This window comes from Phaethon aethereus, assembly GCF_964289735.1.
Source record: "Phaethon aethereus genome assembly, chromosome: 32".
Taxonomy (NCBI): Eukaryota; Metazoa; Chordata; class Aves; order Phaethontiformes; family Phaethontidae; genus Phaethon; species Phaethon aethereus.
This window is the reverse complement of record NC_138608.1, coordinates 171,778-199,776: the sequence shown is the minus strand read 5'-3', so window position 1 is coordinate 199,776 and position 27,999 is coordinate 171,778. Positions and strand designations below refer to the sequence as shown.

Here is a 27,999-nt window from a genome sequence, read left to right as displayed (position 1 = left end):
CGCCTGCTAATATTACACGTAGAAAAGAGCTGAGCCTTGTGGCTTCCCAGGATTCCCCCCGCCGTTGCTTTTTGGGCGATTAAAACCCTGTTTTAACGATGCTGAAGCCAAAACCTGCCGGCAGATGGGGGGGGTGTGGAAGTTGATGGGGGAATTGGAGGGACCCGGAGCAAAAGGGGGATGGCGATGTGAATCGCCTGCATTCATCGCTGGTAAAAACACTATCGCTCTTCTAGGAGCAGCTGAGATCTGCTGGAAATTTAATAGAGATGGATCCAAACAAGATGAGCTTGCAACAGTCTGGATGCCTTTCAAGCAGCTTGGATAGAAACTGTTCTTTCATTAGATGCTGGATGTGTCCTCTGCTGACGAGGAAAGTTTTCTGCTGCCCGTCACATAAATCTTGCTTAAAGCTGGATGGAGCGGAGCAGGATCTAGAGGATGAATTTGCTCGGAGGCCTGATAACTCTTTAAGGGAAATAAAAAATGAAAGGTTTTCAACTATCGGCTTGGAATCGCCTCTGAAAAGGCTCAATTTGGGCTCTCAGCTGCGGGTGAAAGACTTGAATGGAGGGCTGGCACCCTCGGGCAGTGCTCTTTCTCACTTGCCTTTGTTTTTAAAAGGCTTGGTAATGGAGGAAATGCAGAATTGGAAACACCTCGGGTAGAAAATACCCTGTTAAACAGGTATTTGCACCCTGGTTTGCAGAGGGAGGTCTCTGCCGCATGGTAGGCAGCTGTAAAACCCGGGGAGGTGCTGGATGCAGAACCCACCGCAGGCATCCTTCGGAGAGGGACCAGCGGTCCGTGATGCTCGGGGCAATCCCCATCCCACCAGATTTAAGGGTACGACTGGGGAGCCCCAAGGGTTTTAAGCGGTAAAGGAATGGCCAGGTTTTAGGGAACATCCGTGCCCGGTCCATCGGCTTGCTTGAAAATACTTTGGGAGGCGGCTTGGTGCCGTGCCAGCGCGCTCGGGGCTGGACAAGGCGGGTGGTTGAGGAGAGCTTGTGAAAAAGGTGTCTGGGGGGTTTAAAAGTCTGTTGAGGGGCTAAAAAGTCTTTTTTTAGAGGATGGACATAGAGCAAATGCCTTCCCTGCCCCAAGCAGGCAGAGGAGAGCAATTAGCGTTTAGGAGTTGTTTTCGGAAGCACGCGAACGTTTTGCCGGAGGCTTTTCCGGGCTCGAAGCGGGAGGTTTTGGGTACGGGATTGCCATCCAGGGGCCGAACGGGGTTGGTGTCATCCCGTGGGCCAAGCATCTTTGGTGGGAGCGATGCTGAGAGGCAGCAGCGTGGTCCGAGCGTGGCAGAGGAAGGAGCAGCTTCGTCCTCCCGACCTGCTGCAGGTCGTAGGATCAGCCCCAGGTCTGGGGCGCTGGGTGCCCGCCCTTGCCCCACGGACGCATCCTGGGAGCCTCGGAAATACCACTGGAGCCCAAAATTGTGGAAGCCTCAAACGTTGGGAGTGCGGTGGGAAGTCTGCATCGCTCTGGGACCCTGGGAGCAAGCCCTCAGCCCTGGCTGTTGGGCTCGTACCACCAGCTTTTGCCTTTCTCTTGGAGGAAACGCAGCCCAGAGCTTTGCTTTGCAGCGCCCGGAGCTTTTCGGACGGGTCCGAGCTCCGCGTAATCCCGCGCTGGGGCTGGGAGCTGGCACGGATCCGGTGCGTCCCCCTGGGCTCTGCAAATACCCCGAGAGCTGAGAAAACCCAAGTATAACTCGTGTCTCCTGGCTGAGGAGCGTGGGGAGGCTGGAAATAAGAGCAAAGCTCCTCGCTGGGAAAGTGTCGGGTTCCCTCTCGGCCGTGCCAAGCTAAACAAGCCACGCTGTTCGTCTGCTCGCAGCGAAGAGCTGGTTTTACTCCGTGGCCGCTTTTCCTCGCACCTGTTTCGGTTTCGGTTAATCTCACCCCCAACGCCCGCGATGAAACCCCGTGCGGCGTCTCGGCACGGACTCCCTGACCTGCCGTGCGTGGAGTTTCGGGGAGAAGCAGGGGGGTTTTCCACCTCATTAGATTTGCCGGAGGTTTTCCAGCGGGGAGCGGATGCCTGCGGAGCGAGTTCAAGCTGCTGACAACGGGCTGGCTCTTCTCCGCTGCCTTTCGAAGTTGTCTGTGAACTGCAGGTTGCAAACCACAGCTAGATAGATCTTTTTTTCTTTTTTTCTTCTTCTATTTTTTGGTGTTTTGGTGGTTGTTTTTTCTTCCCCGGCCACACCGTTGGTGACTCACGGCTCCCATGTGATTGTGGAGTGCAGCAGGTCGTCCGTCATCCAGCGAACAAGCTTCCCATCCCATTGCAGTTGATCATCCTGCTCTCCCTTCTGATTCCTGGCTTTTTCGACACAATATCCCCATCCTTCTCCCTCAGGGTGCTGCTGCCCGAATCTCCTCCCCGTCTGGGACCTTTCTAACACATCCTTTGAGGTCAGGAGCAGGTATGGGACATCACCAGCGGATGCTCGGGCTTTCCAGGAGACTCTTTTGTGCAACCCCTCGATGCTTCCTCGATTGAGTCTTTTGAGGTTTTGGGGGGCTTTTTGGTTGGGGTTTTTTTTTCAGTGTTTTTTCCAGTGGCCTTCATGATCTTCCTCTGCATTCACGGATCCTGCTGGGCTTTACGCTGTTGCGATGCTTCTCCTTCTCCACCTTGAGTGGATTGGTCCTGCTTGGTCTCCAAAGCTCATGAGTTTTATCACAAGCCCTCACCGTTGGGTTGTGGTGGACAAAACCATGGTGGAGGCCCCCCCAAGGTCCCTGGTTTACTGCAGGGATGTCTCCCAGCTCTGTCGGTCATGGAAGGGTGCGGCCCTTCCTCCAGGCAGATGGCTCATCCTCCCCTGGCTCTGCTCTTTGGCTCACAGACCTGCAGGTTGGCCTCTTTCTTGGAAAAGAAACCGCGTGTCACTGCGCAGCTGTTTCTGAGAAGATGACAGTGCCCAAATGGTTGAGGTGACATTTGTATCTCCCAAACGTTGTCTTCTGGCGACCCTCGGGTGGCCCTGGCAAGTCCTACAAGGGCTGGAGGGACTGTGCTGTCCCAGAAGAGCCGAAGGAAAGTATTCGAAACTGCGGTGTGGCTCCCATCCAAACACTTAACATCTCCTTTCCACCTTGGTGGGACTTCTCCAGCCCTCGGCCACTGGTGAGATGAGGCACCTCCTCCCTGGTCTTTTTCTTCCTCAATCAGAGCTCAGCAGTAAGACGGGGTCCCTGGTGGAGCAGCTTTGGTGGGTGAGAGTCGCCCCATGCTGCTCTTCGATAGACATGTGCCGGCGCTCATGGTGGGATGGGTGCCTGAACCTGCCCGTTCCCCTGCACGTCCACGTTGAGGTCCTGCCGCTCCAGCTCGGGCGTAACGCCACGCTCGCCGGCCCTGCGCCGGGACAGCGTCTCCAGCTAAGTCTTGGTAGAGTCCTTCATCCAGATGTTTATGCGAAGCCTGTGAAATCGTGGCAAGCTCTCACTGACCATAAACATCTCGGGGAGCGGAGCCAACATCTCAAGATGTGTCATGCTTCCTACGACTCCGTCTTCCAGAAGCGCGCAAGGCTTCCTGAGCTCTGCTGACTCGGGCAGCTTGAACACGAGCCTGTGTGCGGGAGCCAACAGGCGCTGGCTTAGTTTAGGCTCTTTTTTCTTTTTTTTTTTTTTTTCCTCCAGCATAGGCAGTTTGCTTAAACCCAGCTGTCCCCGCAGGACCCCTGCCCTCGGTGTGAAAAGTTGGGCGCCGTCTTGAGAATCGACAGCGGCGGCGGGTGGGTGATTCTTTATTTCTGAGCCAGAGACGAAGATCTCTTGGGTGATTCTTTATTTCCCCTGAGCCAAAACACGAGGCTCTCTTGGAGGATGATGAGCTCGTGCATGGAGAATGGTGTGTTTCAGCAGAAGGGTTGTTGCTCCTCTCTGTGATCGGCACTGGAAAAGTGCTTGACTTGAGCCTAAGTGGCGGGTTGGTGCCAAACAGGTGCCAAATCTGAGCTTTGCATCGGAGGAGTGAGAAACGCGGCCGCTGAGCACGCAGCGAAGCCGTTGCGTCCTGTGAAGCATTGGGATGGCACACGGAGCAACCCGAGGCTTGCTCGATAATGCGGAGGTCCCATCCGGAGCGGCTCGAGCGGGTTTTTGTAAGGGTGCAACACGCACCGATCCGTCTGGACCGGCAAGAACGAGCTCCGGGGCCGCTGGAGGGAGCGCGCCCAGGCACAGCCGTACCGAGGGACAGCCAGGGTGCCGGGTCTGCATTTTGAGGGGAAGAGTTAAGCTTGGGTGTGAGGGCGATGGCAGAGAGATCTTGCACGGCGAGAGGTGGGCAAAGGGTAACCAGGGCTGGTGGCATTGGGAAACCCCCTGTGGAAAACGGGTGCTGGTGGGGTCGGAGCCGTTGGGCATTTTTCCAGGTCCACGGTGCATCGCTCGGCCTCGTCGCCCAAGCGGGATGCTGGAAAGGGGCCGGGGGTTCTCGTGTGCCTGGCACCGAGCATCTGGGTTGCCAGGATGAGCCGGAGCTCCCTGGGATGCTGAGTCAGCACATCCAGTGCCCTCCCCTTGCAGCGGTGCCGTTCCCCACCTCCGTCGGCTGCGGAGACCACTTCCTGAGCAGGCGTTGCCTTTCTAACTGCTCGAGGGAGAACCGGTTGCGATAGTGGGGACAGGATAACCCCGGACCACGGAGAGGCGAGAGGGACCTGCTCGTCCCCGAGCACATGGTAGGATGCAGGGCCATGCGCCCACGGTCTCGCGTGGCGTTTTGGGGTCTGTGGTGTGGCAGGGTGAAAACAAATCCTCTTTGGTTTCTACTTGAAAAATAGGGGACCTGGCGGATGGAATCGGTTCTGCTCAGGGATGTATGAAAAGAGGGTGGACACCCATGGGCTCAATTTTAGGGGAGGTGGGAGCCGCAGGGGGAGACTGATTGGGAAGGATGGGAGCTCACAGGTTGCTTCAAAATTTCCTTGTGCCCGTTGAGACCCGCAGCCATCACTGTGTGTTGCTGGTAGATGGGGGAATGCACGGCGGCTTTGGCCCAGAGCTGATGTGGCCTCCGTGGTCTTCTCCTATGGGAAACGTCTGCGTGTTCGTCCTTGCTCCATGGCTCATGGTTGTCTTAAGATTTTCTAGTAATGCTGATGGTAATAGTAATGCGTTGCTGGTTCCGGTAGTTCCTGGAGGTCCTTCTCTCCTGCTCTGGTGGTGTGGTTTCTTTTGCCAAGAGCTTTCTGGACTTGGTGGGACCAGGACGTTGTACCTGTCCTCCAGGTTGTCCTTGTGTCTCCCCATAGCCTTGGTTTTCCCATGGGGCAGCAAGGAGAGCCGGTCCTTGACCCATCCATCATCCAGACCTGCCCTTCCAGCCTCTTTATCGACGCCCAGCCCTTTCCTATGCTGCGCTTCAGATGATGCTCCCAGGCTCACGGGGCTTTCCAAGCCCCAAGTGGGGGCAATCACTTAGGGGATGAAAATGGGATTTGATTTTTTCTTTTTTTTTTTTTCCCCTCCCCAAATCGGGCATGGGCCAATGGCTTGCTGAAGCTAAAGGCAGGATAATTTTGGCTCCTTCAGCACCAAAATCACTTTATCTTCTGTCTGAGCAAGGCCTTGGCGGGCTCTGAGCGCCCACTGAAGGCTGCTGCCCCTTGAAGTTCAGTTGTTGGGGGATGGTTTGGTTGGTTGTGCCCAGATTAATACTGGGAATGGGCAGAGAGCAGCAAGCGTGAGGCCTTTGTGAAGCCAGGGAAAAAATATTTGGGGTGTTTCTTGTTTAGCCTCAGCATCTTTTTGGGTAGAAAGGGGGATTTGGGTTGGAGGGCTAATGCCAAAGCAGGAACAGGTTGTCCAGCTTGGAAGACCTCCAACGATGGAGGTGTCGCGGTGTCTCTGAGTGGCCACTCTCCATCCCCACAAACAAAACGAATGCAAGGAGGAGACCGAAAGATGGGAATTGTGCTGATCCCCGGCCTCCCGAATGCCTTTCGGACGTCTTGCGCCTGGCCTCCCTTGGTGGAGAGATCTCGCATGAGTCACTGCGTTGACACAGGCGTCGAGTTGTGGCGAAGAGCTCTGACCTGCTCCTCTGGCAGCCGGCTCTGTCCCTCCCCAGAGATATCTGTAGTCCTTGCTTTTTGATCCCGATCCCGTCTTTCCCAGTAATTCTCTGCTAGACCTGCTGAAACGGCCCCCCACAAAAAAAAAAGACCCGAGCTGGCGCAAGCAATGACCGGGACGCGTGGTGCCGGCGGGACGGATGGGACCGCGGCTGCCAGCTCTCGCCGCACTGTTTGCGGTGGTTTTGGAGCCGGTCTAAATTCATGGTGCCTGTACCTTGCCTGCACAGTCCTGCCTCCTCTTTTTGGGTCATCTCCAGCATTGCTAAGCAGCTCGAGGAGCCAGAGGGACTTGGGGTTGTTTAGTCTGGAGAAGAGGAGGCTGAGGGGAGACCTTATCGCTCTCTACAACTACCTGAAAGGGGGTTGTGGCGACGAGGGTGTTGGCCTCTTCTCCCAAGTAACCAGCGATAGGACAAGAGGAAACGGCCTCAAGTTGTGCCAGGGGAGGTTTAGATTGGATATTAGGAAAAATTTCTACACCAAGAGAGTGGTCAGGCATTGGAACAGGCTGCCCAGGGAGGTGGTGGAGTCGCCATCCCTGGAAGCGTTCAAAAAACGTGTGGATGTGGCACTTCAGGACATGGTTTAGGGGACATGGTGGTGCTGGATTAATGGTTGGACTTGATGATCTTGAAGGTCCTTTCCAACCTTAGTGATTCTGTGATTCTGTGACCACGTACGGATGGCTCCGCTCCTGCTTGGCTGCATTGGTTGTTGATGGGAGAATAATTCGACAGACAGTAGCACCGACGCGATTGAAAAGGTGGGATCCTTTGGCTGGGGGAGCACCGAGCCGCATCTATTCAGGATACTCTTGCCCCTGCGTTGGGTTTTTCACCTCATTATGGGGCTGGACATCGCTCCTTCAGCAGCTTCACCCCCTTGTAGCGATGATACAGAGTCCTCCAAGCTCCCGAATCCAGCTGCTGCCCCGGGCTGAGCAAAGTCCCAACCCAGGCAGCTCCTCCCAGGCCAGTACGTGGGTTAAAACACGAGCAGCTCCAACTGGTGGGTTATTCATCCTGCTGCGATGAGCTGATCCCCGTGCGTGCAAGCCTGCAGCGTTCATCTCCTGGGACTAGAGCAGACGCGTCGGGGACCTAAGTGTTTATTCGCTCAGCTCTTTGTGGACTGCTGTCGCTTGGGCCCTTTGTGGCGTCTTTTCCTGCCGGTGCAAAGTCCGGCAGCAGAAATATCGGCACCTGGATGCTGGTTGCACAACCCTGGGCATTTCCAGCCCTTAAATACACTAACTTCTAGCACCCTGCACCCGCAGAGGGGCGAAGGAACCCACGCCGCGCCTGGGAAGCCTCAGCAGAAGCGAACGCGGAGCTGTCGGTGTCGCGTGAACACAACGGCACCATCCCCAGCTCCGTCAGCAGCCGGCTAAGCCCGAGTCAGATGAGACGCGATGTGCTGCCAGCTCGCTGTGCTTTGAAGAGCTCCTGTCCTCAAGGTCACCTGCCCACAGGCTTAGGAGCGTCCTTAAACGCTGCCCTGGACTGCCATGCGGCACGAAGGAGAGAGAAACGTCTCTCGTTTCTGCCTGCAAACGGCCGAGAGCTTTCCTCGGAGCAGGACACGGAGCTACGTGCAGGAAAACCAACCCCAAACGTGCCCATTTTCTGGAGGAAACATGAAGTTCGTGTCTCTGGCCAAGCCGTCCTGCAGAAAAGCCTGTCCCCACGCCAGCTCATCTGTATTCAGGAGCAAGAGCAAAATCTCCAGCTTGCTTCTGGCAAGCCACAGCAAAGGGTTGGAGAACACGATCGTCTCATCTGGCTCCGGGGAGAGCGTTTGGACGCTTGCGTGAGACCGTGGGTGAAATGATTTCTGCTGGAGAGTGGCTGTGGCAAGCATGGAGTGATGCCGGGCTCTTGGGATGGAGGAGTAGTGTCTACCCTGGGGTTTTGGGGCAGGAATACCATCGAAGGGCTTGAGTCTGGCATGGGTGGCCACCCAAACTGCCCCAGGCTGAGGCTGATGCCTGCAGAGCACCCAGGTTGCTCATCCAGGTGCTGTCGGTGGATGGGGGGATGCCGGGGTGCAGGCGGTCGTCTTCTCTTGTGCAAGGGAAAAGCTGTGCCGTGGAGCATCTCGTGGTGCTCGTGCAAAGCCCTGGCTTCACGTGGGAGCTGTTGGCCCTGTTTAGGGTGGGTTGGGGAGGGAAGAGCTGCCAGTGGCACCCTTTTTTGCAGGATCTCCATGTCTTGCTTCTCCTGTCACCTGCTCTCGGTCTGGAGCCACGTGCTCATGCCCATGGATGTCCAGATTGCCGAACAAAAGCGCTGTCGGCACCTTTGCCCACCGAATGCCGCCGTTTGCACTGCCAGCGTAAGCCCAGCTTGGGCTGGACCTGCCGTGGCTCTGCCAGCACGGATGTGGCCTTGGAGAGGTGGCCTCGCACAGCTGCTTCGGGCTGGAAGGGCCAAGTTTGAGGCGGCGGGATGGATTTGGAGATGGGCTGGGATGTGGGAAATGGAAGCTCCTGCTTCCCTGCATTTCCAGCAAGCTTTTGGGGAGATAAATATCTCCTACGGTGTTGGGGGCTGGAAAACCCACCCCATCTCTTGGTCTTCGTATAGCTGCGGGTGACTGAACGTTTCCAGCGTGGCATTCCTCACCGCACTGCTAACAAAGCCAAATCTGCGCCATCCGATGTGGCAGAAATCTCCGTGGTTGGGTTGGGTGGTAGCACGCCGGCGAACACCCAGCCGCTCGCCTGGCCACCGCTTGCCTCCCGTACCGCCACGGCACGGGGACACGGTGTTTTCCCACTGCTATCAAGCAGTAACCCCACTGTGCGGGTCTGTCTGCTGGGTTTTTTTCTGCACTGCAGGTCGCTTTTGTGTTTTGTGGGCCAGGAAAGGCCAGGTGTCGAGCCAAATTTTTTTTTTTTCCAGTTTATTTACAATGTGCAGAAGCTGTATCAGCAGCTGGTGCCAATGAACAATCCTTCTGGTACCTTTTGCTCTCAAATTAAACACCTGAGATTAAAGCGTGAGCCTTAAGTAGGAGGTAGTCTTTAATTCCAGAGCTAAATCATGCCTTGCGACATCTTGCGTTACTCGGAAGATGATGCAATAACTCACCCTTTGCCTAATACCATTGCTCAAATGGCAAGGTCCCTCAGCCTGGCTGTAGAGGAGCTAAAATATCTGGTTTTGCCTCCTTTTCGGTTTGTTTAGATAGCTGGGAAAAAACAAAGCCTGGGAGAGCACGTGTAGGCTCAGTGCAGGCTTTTTGGAGGTGATTAGCCCAAAAGGGCTTTCTTGGAAGATTGCTCAGAAAAGTGGTATTGCAAATTCCTGGCTAATTTGCCTAATCTTTGATTTCTGAAGAGTCCAATTCTGGTCTAAACCAAGTCATCGCCCTTGGGAGGAGCCTCTTTTCTCCTCTCTTGACTGGAGACTGGTTCATCCCATGCTCAGACTGATTTCCTTTGGAAGTGCCGGTCCTGCAGTGGGAACCCAGCTGACCTCGGAGCTGCTGGAGAGCTTGAGTCTGAGCTGAGCCTCCCTCCTCGTTCTTTATTGCTGAGGTATGAGATGCAGAAAGCATGTGGAGGTCAGGCAGGCGTCCTTCCTCCCGTCTTGGGGGATTGTGTGGAAGGGAGACATTCTGTTGTGTTCAGGGGATGGAGCCTTACGGAGTTTGACGTTTGGGAAATAATAGTATTATAGAGTTCTCTTTAAATCTTCACTTCTTTACGGTCTTTTAATCTGTCACTAGACACCTCTTGGGAGCTGGGTAGAGAACTTTCAGGAGAATATAGTTTCTTGGCTGAACTCTTCAGAAGAGAAATCCTCTCCCTCTTTCAGGGTGGGCTAGGGTCTTGATGGAAATCACCATCCAAAAGACCTCTCTGCTTTAGACTCTTGAACCTCTTTGGGCTTTTAATCCTAAAATCACAAAATAATTGAGGTTGGAAGGACCCTCCAGAGGTCTTCAACCCACCCCTGTGCTCAAAGCACAGCCAACTTCAAAGTTAGGTTGCTCCAGGCCCCTCAGGTTGAGTTTTGAGCATCTCCAGGGATCCCCCACTCTCACAAGGATGAGCTTCCCAAGTTGTGACTTCCTTGTCCTCTCGTTGCACATGTCCAGGAGGAGTTCTGGCTTCATCTTCTCTACACACTCCAGTTAGTGGCTGTAGGTAGCACCTTCATGTTCTCATCTTGAAGCAGAACACGCCCAACTCCCCCAGCCTGTCTTTATCCATCACATCCTCCTCTAGTCCCCGATGGTTGACGACCTTCACTGGGCTCATTCCATTGGATGTTGGATCTATCCATGTCTCTCCTGATGCAGCAAAGCAACCTTGCTAAATACCACAGCTACCATTTGGTGTGTCGTTAGTCTTAAAAATATGCGTTGAGTAGCTCCGCTATAAACTGGTCCCTTTGTGTAGGAGACATCTGCCTTACGAAGAGTGGTGATGTGGAAAAGCACCTCAAGGTGCATCCTGGTGTTTTTTGGGGTGGTGATGGAGGTCTAGGCAAAACTTTTGCACCTCCGTATGCTACCGAGCCTCTTGAGCATGCCGTTAACCTCTGCTTATCAACCCTGACTGTCATGGCCTTGACAAGCCAGGGCTCTTTTCTTTCAGATCTTCTGGAGATGTTGGTATTTCTCAATCCGTGACCTTTGAAATATGTTATGTAAGTAACCATCGCCAAATTTGTCTAGAGTTGGGTCCGCCGTGTCTAGGAAAGTTCCTGGTCTCTGCGTAACTGCTCCTGTACTGGGAAACTCACGGGTTTTCCCTTATCTCTGGCTTTTTTGAAAGTGTCTTGATGTCCTGGCTGGGTTGCTTTAACTCTTGGGATAGAGGCAAAACAGAGAGGAGAGACCCCGAGGGTGTTTGACCTCTTGGAGGAGAGACCGTGAGCTCAAAAATGAATTCAGATTCGCCGTGCTCTCTTGGGAGAAGCTGCAGCCACGCTGCTGTGGTTAGAGGAGCAGCTCTTGCTGGATTACCATAGAGGGTAAATTTGAGCCTCCTAAGTCCAAGACATTAAACTCCCTCATCTCTTGCTGTTTCCAAGAAACCAGGATTTGCAGGGAGTGCAGTTACGTGCTCATCAGGAGAGAGATAAATCACCGCATGTTTTCCTCTAAAGGAGACAGTTTCTAAAAATAGGAGCCGTGCTGGAGCTCTGGAGAACAAAAGAGTCCCTGGAAGGCTCCTGCCACCGTCCTTTCTCAGCAGTCGGTGCTCTCTGCCCCTCTCCATCCGCGCGCTGGGGATTTATGTAGGTACTTAAAATCTGCTGATTTGGGAGGCCAGGAAAGGCCAGGTTTTTTTCCCTGGCATTCCTGCCCTGGCCCGTTGGTGACTCAGGCTTTCCTGATGCCAGTCTCCCGTGACCTCGGCAGCTTGGCCCCAGATCCTGCCGGCCTTTTCCAAAACCAAAGCCAAAAGGACCCAATTTGGGAGCTGGGGCTGCTGCCACCTCTCCAGGACAGGCTCTGATGCCGCCGATGCCAGATAAAGCGCAGCGACATGCATGGTCCCAGCTCTGCATCTAGATGAAGGACCTCCAACCCCATCATCTCTGGATGAGACCTACACTTTGGAGATGCTCAGCCTTAAAAGTCTTGCCCTAAAGCGTCTCACCTAAGATGTTAGAAGGCTGGGAAGGCAACCGTGGCTTTTCATGCCCCTCCTCTGCTTTCGGGGCAGGTCCTGCCCTGCCTTCCCCATCTCCATAACCAGCGTGGTGGCCTGAATACCACATTCCTCCTGGTTTTATGGCACGTAACCAGTAATCCATAGAATAAATGCAAACTATGAGCAGCCACGTCCGCCTGGGAGGGGATGGAGATCAGTTTGGGCTGTGGAGGCTCTCGCAAGCGGAGCCTGCAGACCATTGCAGCAAAACCCATCTCCTTGGCCATGTGCTTCCAAAGCGCTCCCCGTTCCCTTCCCAGGATGTGCAGCTTGGTCCTGTTCTCGCTCATCTTTGTGTTCAACATTAAAGGCTCTCTGGGTTGTTGGTCGGTGTGTGGTGGAGGCTTAGCTGCTCCTTGCATGTCCCTTTTCTCCATAAGCCCCACGCATGGTTGGTGCTGGGTCTTGCTGTCCTCCAAGCTGTGGACACATCCTTCCCATGGCCTCCTGGTTATTTCCACCACACTGGTGAGCCCAGCACAACTGTTGGCCTGCTGAGCATCTCAGGACCCAAGATGACGATGGTGGGAGCAGAGATACGGGACAATTCCTTGTCCTAGCAGCAAGCTTGCTTGCCCAGGGCCAGGCTGTTGAGTATCCCATGACCCAAGATGATGATGGGAACAGGGATGCGCGACAGTTCCTTGTCCCAGCAGCAAGTTTGCTTGCCTGGGGCTGGTTTGCTGCAGGAAACAACGTGGATTCACCCAGCTACGCCTTGGCTTCCCCAAACTCCCAGCCTTGCCTGTAATAACAAGTGAGTCCCTGCTTTCCATATGCTGGGACAGGCAACGCATGGCCAGACCAGGACGGGGGGGATCCAGCACGAGGAGTGAGACCCCCATGTCCTGCCCTGAGCTCAGCCCTGGCTGATGTAGCCTCTGGGCCAGGTGGGTTTGATCCAGAAGTCCTTATCAGCCACAGCCGACGGCTTTCCTCCTCCTGAGGGAGGATGTATCTGGGTCTGAAACAGCTCAGCAGACCCTGGAGATCTTCAGCAGGCACTTGCCTGCCCGTGGTCACTGCCTGAAGTCCTGCCTCGCATCTTCTCGCGAGCAGGCTTGGAGGTCACTTAGCCCAGGAGCCATCCTGGGGGTTTGGCCAACACCAGAGCGAAGCAAAGCTCCTCCAAGCCCCAGATGATGCTCGGGCATCTGGAGAAGTCCTGCATGCCGGTCCAAGGGCAGGGAAGTGTGCCGGTGCCGGGGAGGCTCGTGCGCCACATCCGTAGAGCCAGGGGAAGCAGTTTTCTTCTCGGAGTGGACCAAGACAACCCTCTTCCAGCCGCTTGGCTGTGGCTCCGTGCCGGATATTTCTCTGGCAAGTAGGGGTGGCGGGAGCGTGGCCAGCGGCGTGTGCATCTTCCTGTTAAACTGCTTAGCTGCAGGAACGATTATACATCAAATAGTTGCACGCGGGATTAAACCCTCTTAAGTGTGGCTCGGAAATCCTCCCGTAATCCGGACCCGGCTGTAGGAGGGAAGGACGGGCAGCAGGAGCAGAGGGGGTTTATCTGCTGGGAAAGCTTATTTTAACACACAAAAAAAAAAAGAAAAAAAAAAATCACTTTATTGCAAATTGCACTGAAGAAGCCTCACTTGGGCACTGACCTTGGAGCTTTCCTCTCTGTTGCAGATGAGCCTGATCCTGCCCTCTCCGGTGCTGTCCCAGCCACAGCTCACAGGACTGAACTCGGGTAAGTTCCCAAGGGATGTCGCAGAGCGGGGAGCGCCCAGGAGCCTGTCTCCCCTTGCTAACTGTGCTCCAGTTACACAAAGCCCCAAAATATCTCTCTGGCTGTCCCTGAGGAGGGTTGTCCCACCACTGAGCACGTCAGCAGGTCCCTCCGGAGCCAGCCAGCGCAGTCCCCTCGCTGCAGAGCAGTGCTGGCTGCTCTAATTCATCTTGTTTATCTTGCTTCCCAACAAACCACCCGGCTTCTGCCAACCCTAAATCACCCCTCGGGGCATCCCGGTTCCCCGTGGCACTGCTGGGTCTGTCCCTGGTGCAAGGCAGAGAGAGATGTTGGGAGACGGATGCTTGAGTTGGTTGCGTTGGGTGTCCTGAAGCTGCTAAGGGGTGTCCCGAACAGCTCTGAGCACCCTGACAAAGGCAGAATTGGGGGTGCCAGCCCAAGAGTCATGCAAGAGCAATGGTCAGCGTCCCTCCTCATGGCACTGGGGACCTGTGCCTGGCTCGGAATCACTCTCCGTCTTAGCTTGTTTAGCAATGCAACCAATGCCCAGCACGTTTTAATGGGCTTATTTTAGTATCTGCTGTTGACTGATCCTTCCTGGGCCAGCGGTTTCCTTAGTGAGTTATTTTTAATAACGTTTGCAGGGTTTACGGTGCATATGGGAATCACATTTCCCTGATATCAAGCCACAGACAATGGCGAGCCCGTCTTCTAGTCCACAGTAATTTCTCTCAAGTAAAAATAGGGAAGGGTTTGGAGCTGGGAGGGTGTGGTGGGGTGGGAGGGTCGGTTCGCCCCTAAACTTGGCTTTTTCCAGGAACAAGCTGGAAATAAATAGGTTTAAAAAGGAGAGAGAGAGGCAGTGCGAGAACCGTGTGGAACTGGCAGCCCCGCTGTCTCCAACAAAGGCGCTTTGTTCTCCCGGCAACACAACTTGACCCGTGAGATAGTGTTTTGCTGGCCTTGGAGCAGCTCCTTGCACGAGTTCTCAAGTCACTGGGCTTCTCCGGGTGTCGGGCTCTGCAGTCCGGCAGGTTTCTTCCCTGGGGATGGTTTAGCAGGGAGCGGGAGCCGGGATGTGGTGGCTTTGCATGCGGCTCTTGGCCGTGCATCCATGCCACGGGTGCTGCGTACAGGGAGAAGCTGGGCATGAAGATGGCTGTGGAGGACAGAAGCTGGGTCGCATCCTTAGGGCAGGGATGGGGACGCGGAGGAGTCTTGTCTTAATGTACAGCTCGATAGATGCTCCAATTCTGCCTTGCCGCAGAGCTGGCATCTGCCAAACCCCCGTGAAGCTGCTATCAGGGACATTGGGGCTCTTGGGGCTCCTGGGCCTCAGTTCAGAAGCCTAAACGTGGGGATCTGGTGCTGTCTGAGGCCCTCCACTTCCCCACTGAGCCTCCCACCGTCCCAGCAGAAGGCCTTGAGGCTCTTGTAGATCCTGTCTCATAACTGTTGGTCCCATGCTCGAGGCATCTTGGAGAACATCAAGTGCCTCTGCTGCACCCTCATGGCCCTCACCATGTCCCTTCTTCCCTGAAAAAGCCTCCAAGCCCAGTGGAGGACTTTCAAAACCACCCGCCCGGGACTGCCCATGGGTGTGCTCAGTCCTTCTCTAACACCCAACACATCTTTGGTCCCGTGGTGGTACCCACAGCACCCATCTGGGTGGTCTGGGACCACTCTGTCACACTGTAGAGCTCACTCCATGGTGGCTTATGTTCTCCAGCTGCTTGATGGGCTCTTACCAGCTTTGGATTCCTTGCTGAGGGTTTGGAAGAGGATGAGGAGGAACCACCTTGATCCACTGTGGCTTGGGGTCTCTGCACAGGGAAGAAGGACTTCCCACTCCTGCTGTGGAGAGGGATCACCCAGGGGCTTCCATTTAATCATGGAGACAAACCGTCCTTTGGTCTTAGAGACCTTTGGTATGGTCCGTGTTGACACTTAAATCTATTTTTATGCAACTTTGAAGAGCTCATTGGCCTGTTCTTTGGCCTGATAGCGATAAGTGTCATTGCTAAGAGCAAATATCCCTATTGAGCTGGGTAAAAAGGAGGCCGTAAGGTGTCCAAGCATCTGGAGAAGTTTGGAGGGGAAAGGGAAGGAGAAGCAGAGAGTGGGGTGGAGCAAGGGGAGGATGACTTCTGGCCCAAGGCAAGAGTTGGTGGTGGGAACCCAACACTCCTGTTGTACCTGGCGTGAACGTGGCAGAGCCACCGTAGGGAGCAGATGCAGCCATCGCTGAAACGAGCTTGGAGCGAGCGCAGAAGATGCAGAAGTTACTCTAGCTACACATGGCCAAGGGAGGGTGGGAAGGGTCGAGCTTGGTTTTGTCCCAAGTCTTTAACATTCGGGGCGATATGGGAGTCACCATGAAATCCCCAGGCTGCGTCATTGCCGTAACACCACGCAGGCTCGTTCTGGCTCCAGGACAACACTTTTGTAAATGGAAACGTTTGTATATCCCGTTAACCGGTTTAACTCTCAAAACTTATTTGCAGCTCCGCGAATGAAGAGCATTTGGAGTTCAAGAAGGCTTTGCACAGAACGGATGCCAGGAGCTCCCTAGACCTGCGAAACATGACCGTGTCCGGCAGCGTGACCTGGGACACCTCTGCCCTGGAGACGAGAGCGGGTGATGGGAGAGAAGCAAGCACTTTAGAGAGACTCTCTGGCTTGAAGGACTCTAAGGACGTGCGGTGCGTAAAGGAGTCGGCGTTCGCCGTGGAGCCCCAGGTTGTAAATACTGTGCAGGTGGATCCTGAGCAACTGGAGAGCGACTCTGAGGACCTGGATGGTGGCAAGGCGGCGGCAGAGATGCCCAGCCCTTGTGCTGGGGCGTTGGTTAGTGGCGGGGAGGAGAAATATCTCAAAAATGAACCAAAGCAACTTGAAGGCCTCAGCAAAGAGCACTTAGATAAAAGCAAGAGGGGAATCCAAAGGGTTGACTGGATTTCTAGACCCAACAAAAGCCCAAGTCCTCACTACAAAGACATAAGCAAGCCGACAGATGTAGCAACCAACTTGCCCTTTCGGGGACAGGCCGTGCGTGAAGTGCCTCCTCCACTGACTCCGACGGTGTTCAGAAAAACGCTAAACCCTGTCCTCGGCAAGTCCAAGTCCCTGGAGAGCTCCTCATCCCACAGGAAGGGGCTGGTGGTCGACTCAGACTTGGGTGAGATCAACCCACTCAACACGGCCAAGTGGACGATACAGAAGCCGGGTCTTCAGCTCAGTGCGGACCTTGCTGTCGGCAAACAGTCCTGGACAGTAAATGCCGAAGACTCGGTGGAGCGGATCCCGTTGATGTCTCTGGAGCCTGCTCCTTGCAGCTCCTACGATATCGAGATGAGGCCCTATGTGTGCAGCGTCTTGTTGGAGGAGCAGGGGAAAGAGGAGCTGGGTCCGGAGGAGGACCCTACGGTGTACACCTGCATCGAGTGCAGCATTTACTTCAAGAAGAAGGAACATTTGATGGATCACATGCTTCAGCATAATCGTGGACCAGGGAGGGACCAAGACAGAGATGCTTTGGGAGGGCAGTGTCAGTTCTGCTGCAACGAGTGCGGATGGGCCTTTGGAGACCCCACGTCTTTGGAGCAGCACAAACGGCTTCACCAAGAGTCTAGGGAAAAAATTATCGAGGAGATCCAGAAGTTGAACGAGTTTCCAGACGAAGGTCGGGAAGCCCGGCTGCAGTGCCCCAAGTGCGTCTTTGGCACAAATTCCTCCAAGATCTTTGTCCAGCACGCCAAGATGCATGTCAAGGAGAGGAAGGACCAAGGGGCAAAGAACATGAATCTCTTTGGAAGCACGAGCAGTGCAGAAATACGGGATAGCCCCGTGCACGGCATCTACAAACAATTCAAACCAAATGAACACACATCCCTGCAGATGCAGGTACCACCTCACGGCAGCGGCAAAGGGCTCAGCACCTGCATGCTCTGCAGCTTCCCAGCCCCCAACGAGAACATCCTCAAGGAGCACATGAAATACGCCCATTCCCACCTCTCCTGGGACACGGAGGTGTATGAGGATGATCCCAATCAACCGGGAACTAGCAGAGATGCCTACAGCCCGGCCAGGCAGGGCCGGTTTGCAGAGACAGATTATTTTGGCAAAGCGGACCGGCTTTTCCCTCCACCTCACCGAGAAAGCACATCGCATTACGAAGCGGTTCACGGTTTTGCCCTAACTCACCCAAGACTCGATAAAAGCAACGGGGCTAGTAAAAAGGACTACCAGACATCAGGGTTTCATGCCAGGAAAGCAGCTCCGTATGCTGCCCCGCATAAAAACCTGGGGCTCTCTGGTTTTCCCTCCGCTAAAGCTTATTCCCAGTTTGCTTTGCAGCAGCTGAAAAAAAAAGCAGCAGCTCAGCACCTTGAAGGAGAAGGTGACGGTCTCAGGAGCCACCCAGTGGGGCTGGAAGAGCTTAGGCACAAGTGGATGTTGGCCAGTGATGCTGGGAGCATGGAAGAGGAGATCTCCGTAAGCACAGAAATAGATTTGAGCGAGAACAGAGGCATCAAACCCATCACCATCCCTCAAGCTGCCTTGGACCTCAAGAGGACGTTCAGAGACACCTTGAAAGCCACGGACTCTTCGATAGCTTCGGAGGAGCAGCAGCAGCAGTTGCGGAAGATGGTCCCCATCGTCCTCCTGGAGGAGGTGAACCCGCACCCCAAGGCGACGAAGCGGCCCCGGGGGAAGCCGTTCAAGAAGAAAACAACTCTCTCTTCCCGGGAGTTCATGACGGAAGAGCCCCTTCCCTTGGATATGCTCCTACTGGATTCTCCTCTGGAGGGTCCTCTGGAGCTCGATGACCTCTTGGACTCCGACTCGCCCATGCTGAAGAACGAGGAGAGGAAATGTCCCTACTGCCCAGACAGGTTTCACAACGGGATCGGGCTGGCAAACCATGTGAGGGGCCACCTCAACAGGGTGGGGGTGAGCTACAACGTCCGTCATTTCATCTCAGCGGAAGAAGTGAAAGCTATTGAGCAAAAATTTTCCTTCCAAAAGAAGAAGAAAAAAGGTAGTATGTATTCAATTCACTGTGCTTTCTATTTTTTTGTTTTAATCGGTGGGGTTTTCTCCTCCCACCGAGAACTGGGTACGTATGGTACTGTGGTCAACCTGAACCGTGGTGGCCACCGCACAACCGGTGGCACGCAGTTGTCTCGGGTGCAATAAACCCCTACCCCCGGAGGCCTGATCCAGGGTTTTTAGCGGCGGCGCTGACTGTCTGTCCTTCTTTCCGCAGTTGCAAACTTCGACCCGAGTACTTTCAGCCTGATGCGATGCGAATTCTGCGGGGCCGGTTTTGACACGCGTGCGGGTCTCTCCAGCCACGCCAGAGCCCACCTGAGGGACTTTGGTATTACCAACTGGGAACTCACCATCTCGCCCATTAACATCCTCAAGGAGCTGTTGGCCAACTCATCAGAGCATCCGATGCTGCAAGCGGCGATGGGAGCAGAGCCCTCGTCCCCGAGCCGAGAGAGGGAAGCTCACGGCTTCGTGCCTCGCAAGAGCATGACCCCCATGTCCGAGTGCAGCATTCCACGGTCTCCTCTGTCCCCATTCCCCCCATCCTGGGGAGACGAGCCCTACAGAGACGGTAAGTGTCCCCAAACATCCTATGCAAGCCAGAAACCCTTTTGATAGCCCCAAACCATCGCGCCCTGCTGAACGGAGCCTTGCTGGAGGGCGGGTGTTTACAGGGAAGGGTTTAATCGGCGTAACATGGTGTTGATTTATCCGTCTCCCTCGTTGACGCTCTGTGTCCTGTGAAATCTGATGCTGGTTTAGGGCAGGCTGATGGATACGCGGACGATGAAAGAGCCAGGCAGTGCGGTCTCTTGAGGGGTGGATGGAAGGGTCGCTTCCCACGGGGGAGCTGTGCTTTGCATGTTTGGGCTTTGTCGTTTGAAAAGCGTCACGTTTAGGAAGAAGGTTTCCACTGGGGAAACCCCTAAAGCTTCACAAATCACGGGACAGAGCGTGGCTGGAGGGAGGGAGGAGAGGGTGGTCGCTGGCACCGGTCCAGCCTGGCCGTGCTCGGCCACGCAGAAGGCAGGATGCGACCTCTGGTCCGGGGGTCTGCGTTCACCCCTCAGCTGCTTGTTTTCCCTAGGTGCCATGTTACCGTGGGGGGAGTGTAAAGGGTCCTTCCCAAACGGAATTGGGTCCGAGCTGCTCCCTCTCCATCAGTGGAGCTCCAAATTATTCACATGGGATCATCAGTTCCAGAGCAGAACCCATCCCCAACAGCTTCCAGGTTTCCTCTGCAAGCCTCCGAAAAACTGAGTTTGCACCAAAAAACTTTGCAGCGTACTCTTCTTCTAAAGCCTAAAAACTTGCTCGTGCATTAGGAAAAACAACCACTTACTGGCACGTGGTGCTTCTGGCAGCATCTTGAAGTCCTTGAAGAAGCTTCTTAGGTTCTGCTCGGCCTAAGCCTATGTTAGATACACCCGGCAGCGAGAAGCTATCTGTCTTTAATTGAAATATCGAAGAGCCTGTAATCCCGGCTCTCCAGGCTGCTCCGCATGCCTGGCTGCTCTTTGGAATGAGTCTTGAGCGTAACGAATGCAAATTAAAATACGAACAAACCCAAACTCTTCTTTCTTGGCATGGCAAACCTTGGATGATGAATAGCTGCCAGCCCGGGGTGGTGACTGATGCCAACAAGAGGCGTTTTGGAGGGCTCAGCTGGGTTTCTGCTGCCAGGGGCTGGATGCTCCTGCTGACTGTGACTATATTGCTCGGCAATTTTTATGTCTCTCGGCGCCCAAAATTCACGAGCACAAGCCGTTCTAGATAGCACCACTGTTCTAAAAACTAGGGCTTGGGTATTTTGTAGTTGCAAAGGGTGGAAAGTATCTCAGTTACCCTTGGGTAACAACCCCTCATCAGAGAAGAGGTTAACGCAGTTCTTAACGTGGCAGATCTAATATCGAATGTCCCCAATGTGAAGTTTTAGGGGGGAAAAAAAAAAAAGGGGGCACGTCTTGAAATATGATCTTGCTTATCGGTTCAGGCGATGTCACTCAAGTTTTTTTCAGCACGTGGTGTTGGCCCAGGGCTGGGAACATCTTCTGCTCCTTGCTGTGCCCATCTCCAGTTGCCTTGACGTGCCAGTGGGTGTTTGGTGGGAGAAATTGGGTGGAGAATTGTCCTTTTAGGTAAAAATAGTTGAATTGGAGCTTAATTCTGGTCTGCTTCAGCGTTGTATTTAAACCCAGATAAGGTTGAGGATGGACACGTGGGATGAGCAGAGGGTGAGCATAACCTGCCCGAGAGCAAGAGCTCAAATAACCCCGTAAGCCACACTCCTGGATTTAAACTCGCGTGCTCCATATTTCCTTAAGAGTCATGTCTTTGGGGGACAATGCCAAGAAAATGGGTAAATCTGGAAAGCTTAAAAATCTCTGGCCCAGCAACCTGTTGTGTAACCAAAGCACGCAGAGCAGATCACGTGGAGATAGCGATCGGTGGACGGTTTTTGTATTTAAACCAAGCCTGAAGTCTCTTAGTTGCACTCCCAAGCTTGCAGAGACGACTTGCTGTGAGTCGAAACCCTCCTTGTTTTGCTTCCAGCCCGAAAATGTGCTTTCAGGGCGCTCTGGCTTCGTGCTGAAAGTATCTGTCGCAACCGATTTAAGAACGAAGTGGCGCCCGTTGCGTTGCAATATTTATTTAACTCTTGCTCTGAATACGACTGCGGGAAAGCAGCTGAGCAAACAGTGAACTGGGTTTGGAGATGGGGGATGCCGAATCTGTAGCAGGAAGGATTTTAGCTGGTTTTTTTAAGCCACTTGTCCCCGTGTCTTTTCAAATCGCTCGTGAGACGTGTGAGAGCTCGAGTGAGCTGCCTGCGTCTTGCGTGGGTCTTTGCGGCCGTGCTAAAAGCTCGACCGCTGCTCCCAGGCTGGAGCGAGGAGCTGCCTTGAGGGCACCTGCTTAGTGTTGACATCCTCTGCTAGCATTTTATCTAATTCTGTAATTTATAGAGGGTTTTAAGCAACATTAATGAGATACAGGCTGTTAGCAAGTTACAATGGCAGGAGGATCTTGTGCAAAGTCAGTGGTGGCACCGCACCAGGCCCGGCGGTGGCTCCGTGTCGCGGTGGCGGCAGCCCCGTGCCGTGGGAGCAGCGCTGCTGCTCGCGCCCCGGGACGATGTCACAGCTCAGCATCTGCAGGCAGCTCTCCGTGAACCGCTTCCTGCTTCCTTCCTCTTCACTTCCAGACGCATGAACTGCCAGAAGGTCTCTGCCAGCGTTGCAAGATGCCTCTCGAGCTGATAAGAGCTAAGAATGTCGGTAGACCCTTAACCGAAACCCTCTGTCGCGGGGGTGGACAAATGAGCGCTCAGGCAGGGAGAAACCCCCTTTTCGGGGAGCATTTCGTGAACCGTTTTCTGTGCCGGCTGCGGTTCGTGGTTTCTAACGAGGCTGCGGTGGGAAACAAGGGCGGAGGATTTGGCTCTGTGTGCCGGGAGATTGATTCGATGAGTATGGTGGTGCTCTCTGTTCTTGGGTTTGTAACCAAATCACCAGCCACGGGCAGACCCTCTGATCGCCTCTGTCCTCGTGGACTTCACAGTCTCCCTTCCCAGAGCTGCTTGCAGTGGGACGCGAAGGAGCAGCAAAGAGCGGCGTTGGGAAAGGGCTCGGTTTAATACCTGCTCGCTCCGCTGATGAGCGGAGCGGGAGAGCTGGGTCGGCTCTTGCTGGTCTCGTATCCTTGGCTGCTTGTTCAAAAACAAAACAAAAAACCACCTCTTTAAGCAAAACTAAAAGTCAAAGGGAGGAAGTAGGTGTTTGGGTCTGCAGCGAGAACTTGAACTTGGCTACACTGGTTGTTTAGATGGGAGCGTCTGTGGCAAAAACAGGATGTTTTGAGATACCAGGGGATCTCGGAGGTTACCTGTTCCCTCTTGCTGCTTCCAAGCAAGCCCATGGCACCTAAACCAACCTGAGCCTGGCTGGTGGAGTCTCCAGGCTCTGACGGAGACTCCACCACTGCCCTCGGCATCCACACTGCTGCCACCAGCCCTCGCCCTTGGAAAGCCGATGGGGTCTTTGGTATTTTTAATATGTAAATGCACTACTGTTCGTTTTACGCACAATAAGCAAAGACAAGAGTTTATGCTCTCCTGCAGACCCAGATCTTTCAACCTCCCCTTTTCGGACCTGATTTCAGACCCTCGATCGTTCGTGATTCCTTCCCCGATACGGCTGAGCCCTCCCTGAAGTGCTGCGCTCAACGTCGGACTCGTTCCGGCCGCAGTTCTGCGGAGAGCAGGAGGGTTATCTCGACTCCTGCCCACCCCAGGACAGGCTGTGACGTAGGGGTGGGTTGCAACATTCACTCTGGTTTGGTTTCAAGCAGCTTAAAAAGCTGAAACCTTTTTTTTCCCCACCCTTTTCTGCAAGACAGCTGGCTCCCAAGCCGTCCTCGTGGGGTTGGTGGCTTCTCCAGGCAGGTCCCTGCACTCAGTGGTGGCTTTCCCCGTATGTTCTGATGGGCGAAGGTGGGTCCTGCTGCTGCAACTGCCTCCTTAAAGCCCGGCGTGGCTCCTTAGCGAGGCTGTTTGTGTATCTGCTGGCTCCGAAACTATTGGCAGCCGCCTCGGAGAACACGTGGTGCTTCTTGGCAGGCGTTGGGAAGTGTTAGGCAATTGCATCCTCTCCAAAACGGCTCGCAGCTCTGCTTCCTCGTAGCCTGCCTCACCTTGCTCTGTCCCCCAGACTGCTTTTGCAGGCTTGGCATCATCATCCTCTGTTCTTCTCCCCTTTTTTTCCAGATTTAACTCCCCACAATCTCCTTTACTGTCCAAACAGTGAGGTCTTCTGCTAGACCTAGATTTCTCCTCTCGTTCCGCTCCCGTGTAGCGATAGCGATGTTTCACCACGTCCGGGAAGAGGAGCAAACGTGCATTTGCTGGCTGACTTTCCACCCCATGCAGAGCCAGAGAAGACAGGGTCTGTCCTTCCTTCTGGAGCGCATCCAACATAGCGTGGGTTTTTAGGAGGAGGAGAGCACCGGTCGAATGGTACAGGCTCAGGGAGTGATTCCCCCACTGCTTTGTCTGCTGCTTGCTCGTATTGAGCCCCCAGATGAGGACTCAAAAGTGAGGCTTGCCCCCACCATGCCCAAGATCCTGCCTTGGCTGAAGAGTGTCTTCCTCCTCTCTAGAGTTTTCAGAAACATTCTTAGGATCTCCTGGGTTGAAAGGGACCCACGAGGATCACCCAGCCCAAATCCTGACTCCACGTAGAGCAACCTCAAAGTTAAACCCTATATCTAAGGGCATTCTCCAAAACGCTTCTGGAACAGCAACAGGCTTGGGGGTCACGGCCACATCCCTGGGGAGTTTGTTCCAGCTCCTGACCACCCTCTCCGTGAGGAACGCTTTCCTAATGGCCAATCTGAACTTCCCCTGACGCAGCTTTATAAGCCGTTCCCTCACGTCCTACCACCAGACACCCAAGAAAAGAGATCAGCACCTCCACCCTGCTCCCCATCGTGAGGAAGTTGTAGACAGCCATGAGGCCACCCCTCAGTCTCCTCTTCTCCGGACTGAGCCACCCTGGTCTCCTCAGCGGCTCCTCACAAGCCCTCTGCTCCTTTCACCACCTCTGTTGCCCTCCTTTGGACGCGTTCAAGTATTTCGATATCCTTCTTAGATTGTGGAGCCCCAAAGTGCCCGCAGGACTCGAGGTGAGGCCACACCGAGACGTGAGACCATCACGTCTTTCAGCTGGTTTGCTGTACTGTGCCTAGTACACCCCAGGATATGAGTGGCCCTTTTGGCCATGAGGGCACGTGGTTGACTCCTGTTGAGCTTCCCATCAACCAAAAACCCCAGATCCCTTTCTGCAGGGCTTCAGTCCAAGACACAGGAGAACAGGGAGCTCCCTCCAGGGGACAAGAAGTGCAAAAGGGATGGGGTTTCAGTTTCAAGAGCTCCAAAATTGATTTTAGGGGTGTCCTGGGGGAACCCTGGTGTGGTCTGCTCAGAGATACGAGTGGGCAGAGACCCCATAGCTGCTTCGATTCTTCTCCCACCTCTTTTCATCCAGGGTGTGCGAGCCAACATGACCAGGGCCTGGAGGAGCCCATGACTTTGTGGTGCCTGGGATGGGGACAACCACAACCTGAGCCTCAGCAAGAGGCTGTGGACAGCCTGGAGGAGATCAGAAGGGGAAAACTCTTCCACCAGCATAACTAGGGCTGGACGAGGATGTTTATTGTAGATTTTATGGGGTTTTTTGGAGCCTCACTTCTTCCTCGACGCTTTGACTTGAGAGCAAAGACCTCGGCGCAGCTCAGCAGCGGCTCTGCTTTCCATCCTGACCTTTGCTTCCTCTGGTTAATTGTGGTTGTGCTCCGTGAAGGAATCGAGACGCTTTGTGGACGTGGCCTTTTGTCCTCCTTTCTGTCGAGGAGCACGCTCGTGCGTCCCGTGGTGGCTGCGTTAATCACAGATGAACGGAGATTAGCAAAACCTTCTGGAGGCCTGTACCTGACCCCAGCTGCCAGCAAGGCCAACTTCAAAGCCGGGTCAGGTTGCTCAGGGCCGTGTCCCGTTGAGTTTGGGGAGGGTTGGAGGTACCACTAGCCTCTCTCCCGGGCTAACGTGCCCTGAGGACCCTCCTCGTGTTACAGTTCTCGGGTCACGCTCCCCTTTTGTGTCGGCCTTTCTGATTTTCCTCCCTGCATGCTCGTTCTGCGCTCACCCGCAGCCTGACCTACTTTCCACTGTCTTTGATTCCTTTCTTGAGTTCCAGGTTATTGAAAAGCTCACGTTGGCCTCCTGCTTCCCTTCCTTCCCCTGCACGGGGATAACATGGGCCGTTGCCCTTGATATTGTCTTTTCTCCTGGTCTCTGAAGATTTCTGATAGTAGGCAGTGCCACAGGGAGGCCAGACGTCAGTTTTTAGCCTGAATTTGAGCTCCGTTTTCACTGCTGCTGATCTCTGGCCACAGGAGATGGTGTGAAATCTCACAGCCAGGTCTTCCAGCTCAGGAATCGTGGAGTGAGGATCCCTGGGGACTGCGCTTGAAGGCAGATGGTCATAATAATCTATTTCAGTCTTGGCAACCACGGATAGAAATTGTCTCTTTTGCTTTTGTGGTGTTTTTGGGAGACCCTGGTTTGTAACTGCTGGAGAAGGGGATGTTGCAGGGGAGGAGCCCTGAGCTGGGATGACCCAGGGATACCCACGGGTACTGCAACCACGTCTGGTTCAAAACCAGCCTCATGGCCACCTCCGCATCCCAGCAGGGTATCAGTGGAGAAAGGAACAGCATCTATTTCTTGTATTTCTCTTCTCCGTGTTAAATTTCAGTGAGCTCCTGCACCTGCTGCAGCGATTCCTCCTGACCTCTTAGGCCTGATGTTGGTTTTTCTCCAGCCCCTTTAAGCCAAGGAGAGGTTTTATGTCTTACCACTCCAGCAGAGAAAGAAGAGAGGAACTTTAGGCGCAGTTTGTTAGCAGCCTGTCGTCCTCGGCACAGCCAGCGAGGGGAAGCACCGTATTTAAAATGATTTGATAGCTCAAAAGCGCAACAGAGAGCTGGCAAAACCCCCTTGGCAAGGAATCAGCTCGCGCAGAGCTCTGGACACCGTAGGCTGGCCAGCAAAGACAGATGCTTTCATCCTCACCCCAGACAGAGCACGTTAGGCAGGACTGCCTGATCGCTGGCTTGCTGTCCCGGTGTTTCCCGTACCCCTTGTTGCCATCGCTGGATCTACTTCAGGAAGATTTGGCTCAAATTTGGGGAATCATTTTCTCAGACCACAGCTGAGCTCTGCAGCTCAGAAGTGGCACCGGCTGCTCCACAGATCATCCCTTGAATCAGGGTTAAAGCAGCAGATTGTCCGAACGGACCCTTTTTCCAGGTGCGATGGGGTTGTCAGCTGCTACAAGGGCTTTTTCTTTCCCATCTTCTGAGCGTGGTTGGTTGAGAATTAGTGTGAGGATGTTTCACGGGTGTTGGAGGACTCGTGAATCTCTGTGCCACCCCACAGACATGAGCATGTATCACCTCAGCACCCAAAAGCTGCCAGGATGAGACCCTCCGTGTTGTCACTGTGCAGAGACCGGAGCCCCTGGGGACCTCTGGTTACTGCTGCAGGCTTTGAAACTCCCTAAAAATGTCAGGATTTGGCCCATTGTGGCTTCTTTAACCTCGCAGAAGCTGGTTAATCCACCTAGCACCTCTTTTTAAGCCGTCTTGCAATGTGAAAGTAAGTAGGAATTTGAACCTCCAAAGCTTCCCCATGCTGAAAAATTAAGTGTTCAGTGTGGATCTGGTTTTGTTTTAGCTGTGGCTCTCGCGGGCTGTCTCCTCTTCCCCCACTGCCTCTTCTTGGTTCGGTTTTGTTTATGCACTCTGGGAACAGCAGGCGGGTTTTTCCTGGTGTCATTACGGACCGAATCGGCCGGCTTTGAATGCTTGTTTTCAACTCGTAAGCCCAGAAACTGTAAGGAAATGCTTGTGGCCACACTGGGACTCGGCTTGTCCTTCCCTGGGGAGGTGAGGAGGAGGGTGGAGCAGAGCAGGACCCATCCCAGGTAACAATTATGCTCTCAGTCTTTCTGTATTTCTATTTTGGACTCCCTAAGTAACCCTTACTTGCCCATCAGTTCCTTTGGTTGGCACTGGGTTTGTCACCCTGATGTGCTGGGATGGGGTGGGGACGGTTCCAGCAGGGATCGGACCTCTCCGCTCAGGGCTGAGGTCAATGCTCTGCACTTGTTATGGTTGCTTTGCGATCCAGGTGGATTTTGGTTCCCAATTCGGATGGATTTTGGTCTCCTACACGTGTTTCCACCGTGTTCCCTTCTCCTCCCACTGCGCTCCAGCAGCGTTTCCCTTTTCCAATACGACTTGTCGTTGCTGCTCTTCGCCTCCGGCAGTGCGCGGCCACGTCTCCCTTTGAAGGGCTTGCTCTCTCCCTATGCCTGCTGTAATTTTGGAAAGCTCTTGCCAAAAACCTGGAATTCTCAGCTGGTTCTGGTAACGCTTGTCAGTCTGTTTAAGAGTGGGGCTTTCGGGGAGACCTGGCTGCCATTGCCTCTTCCCTTGGGTCTGAATCCGTGTTCAGGAGTTACTTACAACCCTGGCTTTCAGGAGGGGTGGCAGTGCCATAAGAGATGGCTGATGTCCCCTTATCCCTCCTCTGGACAGTGAATTGCTTCTCCTTTGCTTTTTATTGGAGTGGTTTGAATAGAAACTCACTCCCTGTGGCACCCCAGGCTGTGGCAGAGAGGCAGGGCGGTGGAGAAGGCCTGGGGTGGCCTTGTCCATCTCGGTAGGGGTCTGGGTGGTGCTTGACTGGGTGGGTACGGGGCTGGGTGGGGGGCCAGCCCGGGACCAGTGGTGTTGGGATGGGGAGAGCCCCGTTTGCCGGGGGGGAGGCTGAGTCAGGGGCAGGGGGCAGGCAGGCCCCAAAGGGGGGCCTGTGGGGCTGGGCCGGAGGTGTGAGGGGGAACATGGAGG

General features: G+C 54.3%; 1 protein-coding gene across 1 annotated transcript in view; it reads left to right on the top strand.

Moving 5' to 3' along the window:
* WIZ (WIZ zinc finger) overlaps window positions 1-27,999 on the top strand; it is a gene marked incomplete at both ends in the record, with an annotated part of 56,196 nt that overhangs the window by 19,921 nt on the left and 8,276 nt on the right. Inside the window, 3 exons of the mRNA XM_082012194.1 lie at window positions 13,413-13,473; window positions 15,978-18,517; window positions 18,743-19,099. Coding sequence (XP_081868320.1) covers window positions 13,413-13,473; window positions 15,978-18,517; window positions 18,743-19,099 — 2,958 coding nt within the window. The remainder of the gene's footprint in view (window positions 1-13,412; window positions 13,474-15,977; window positions 18,518-18,742; window positions 19,100-27,999) is intronic.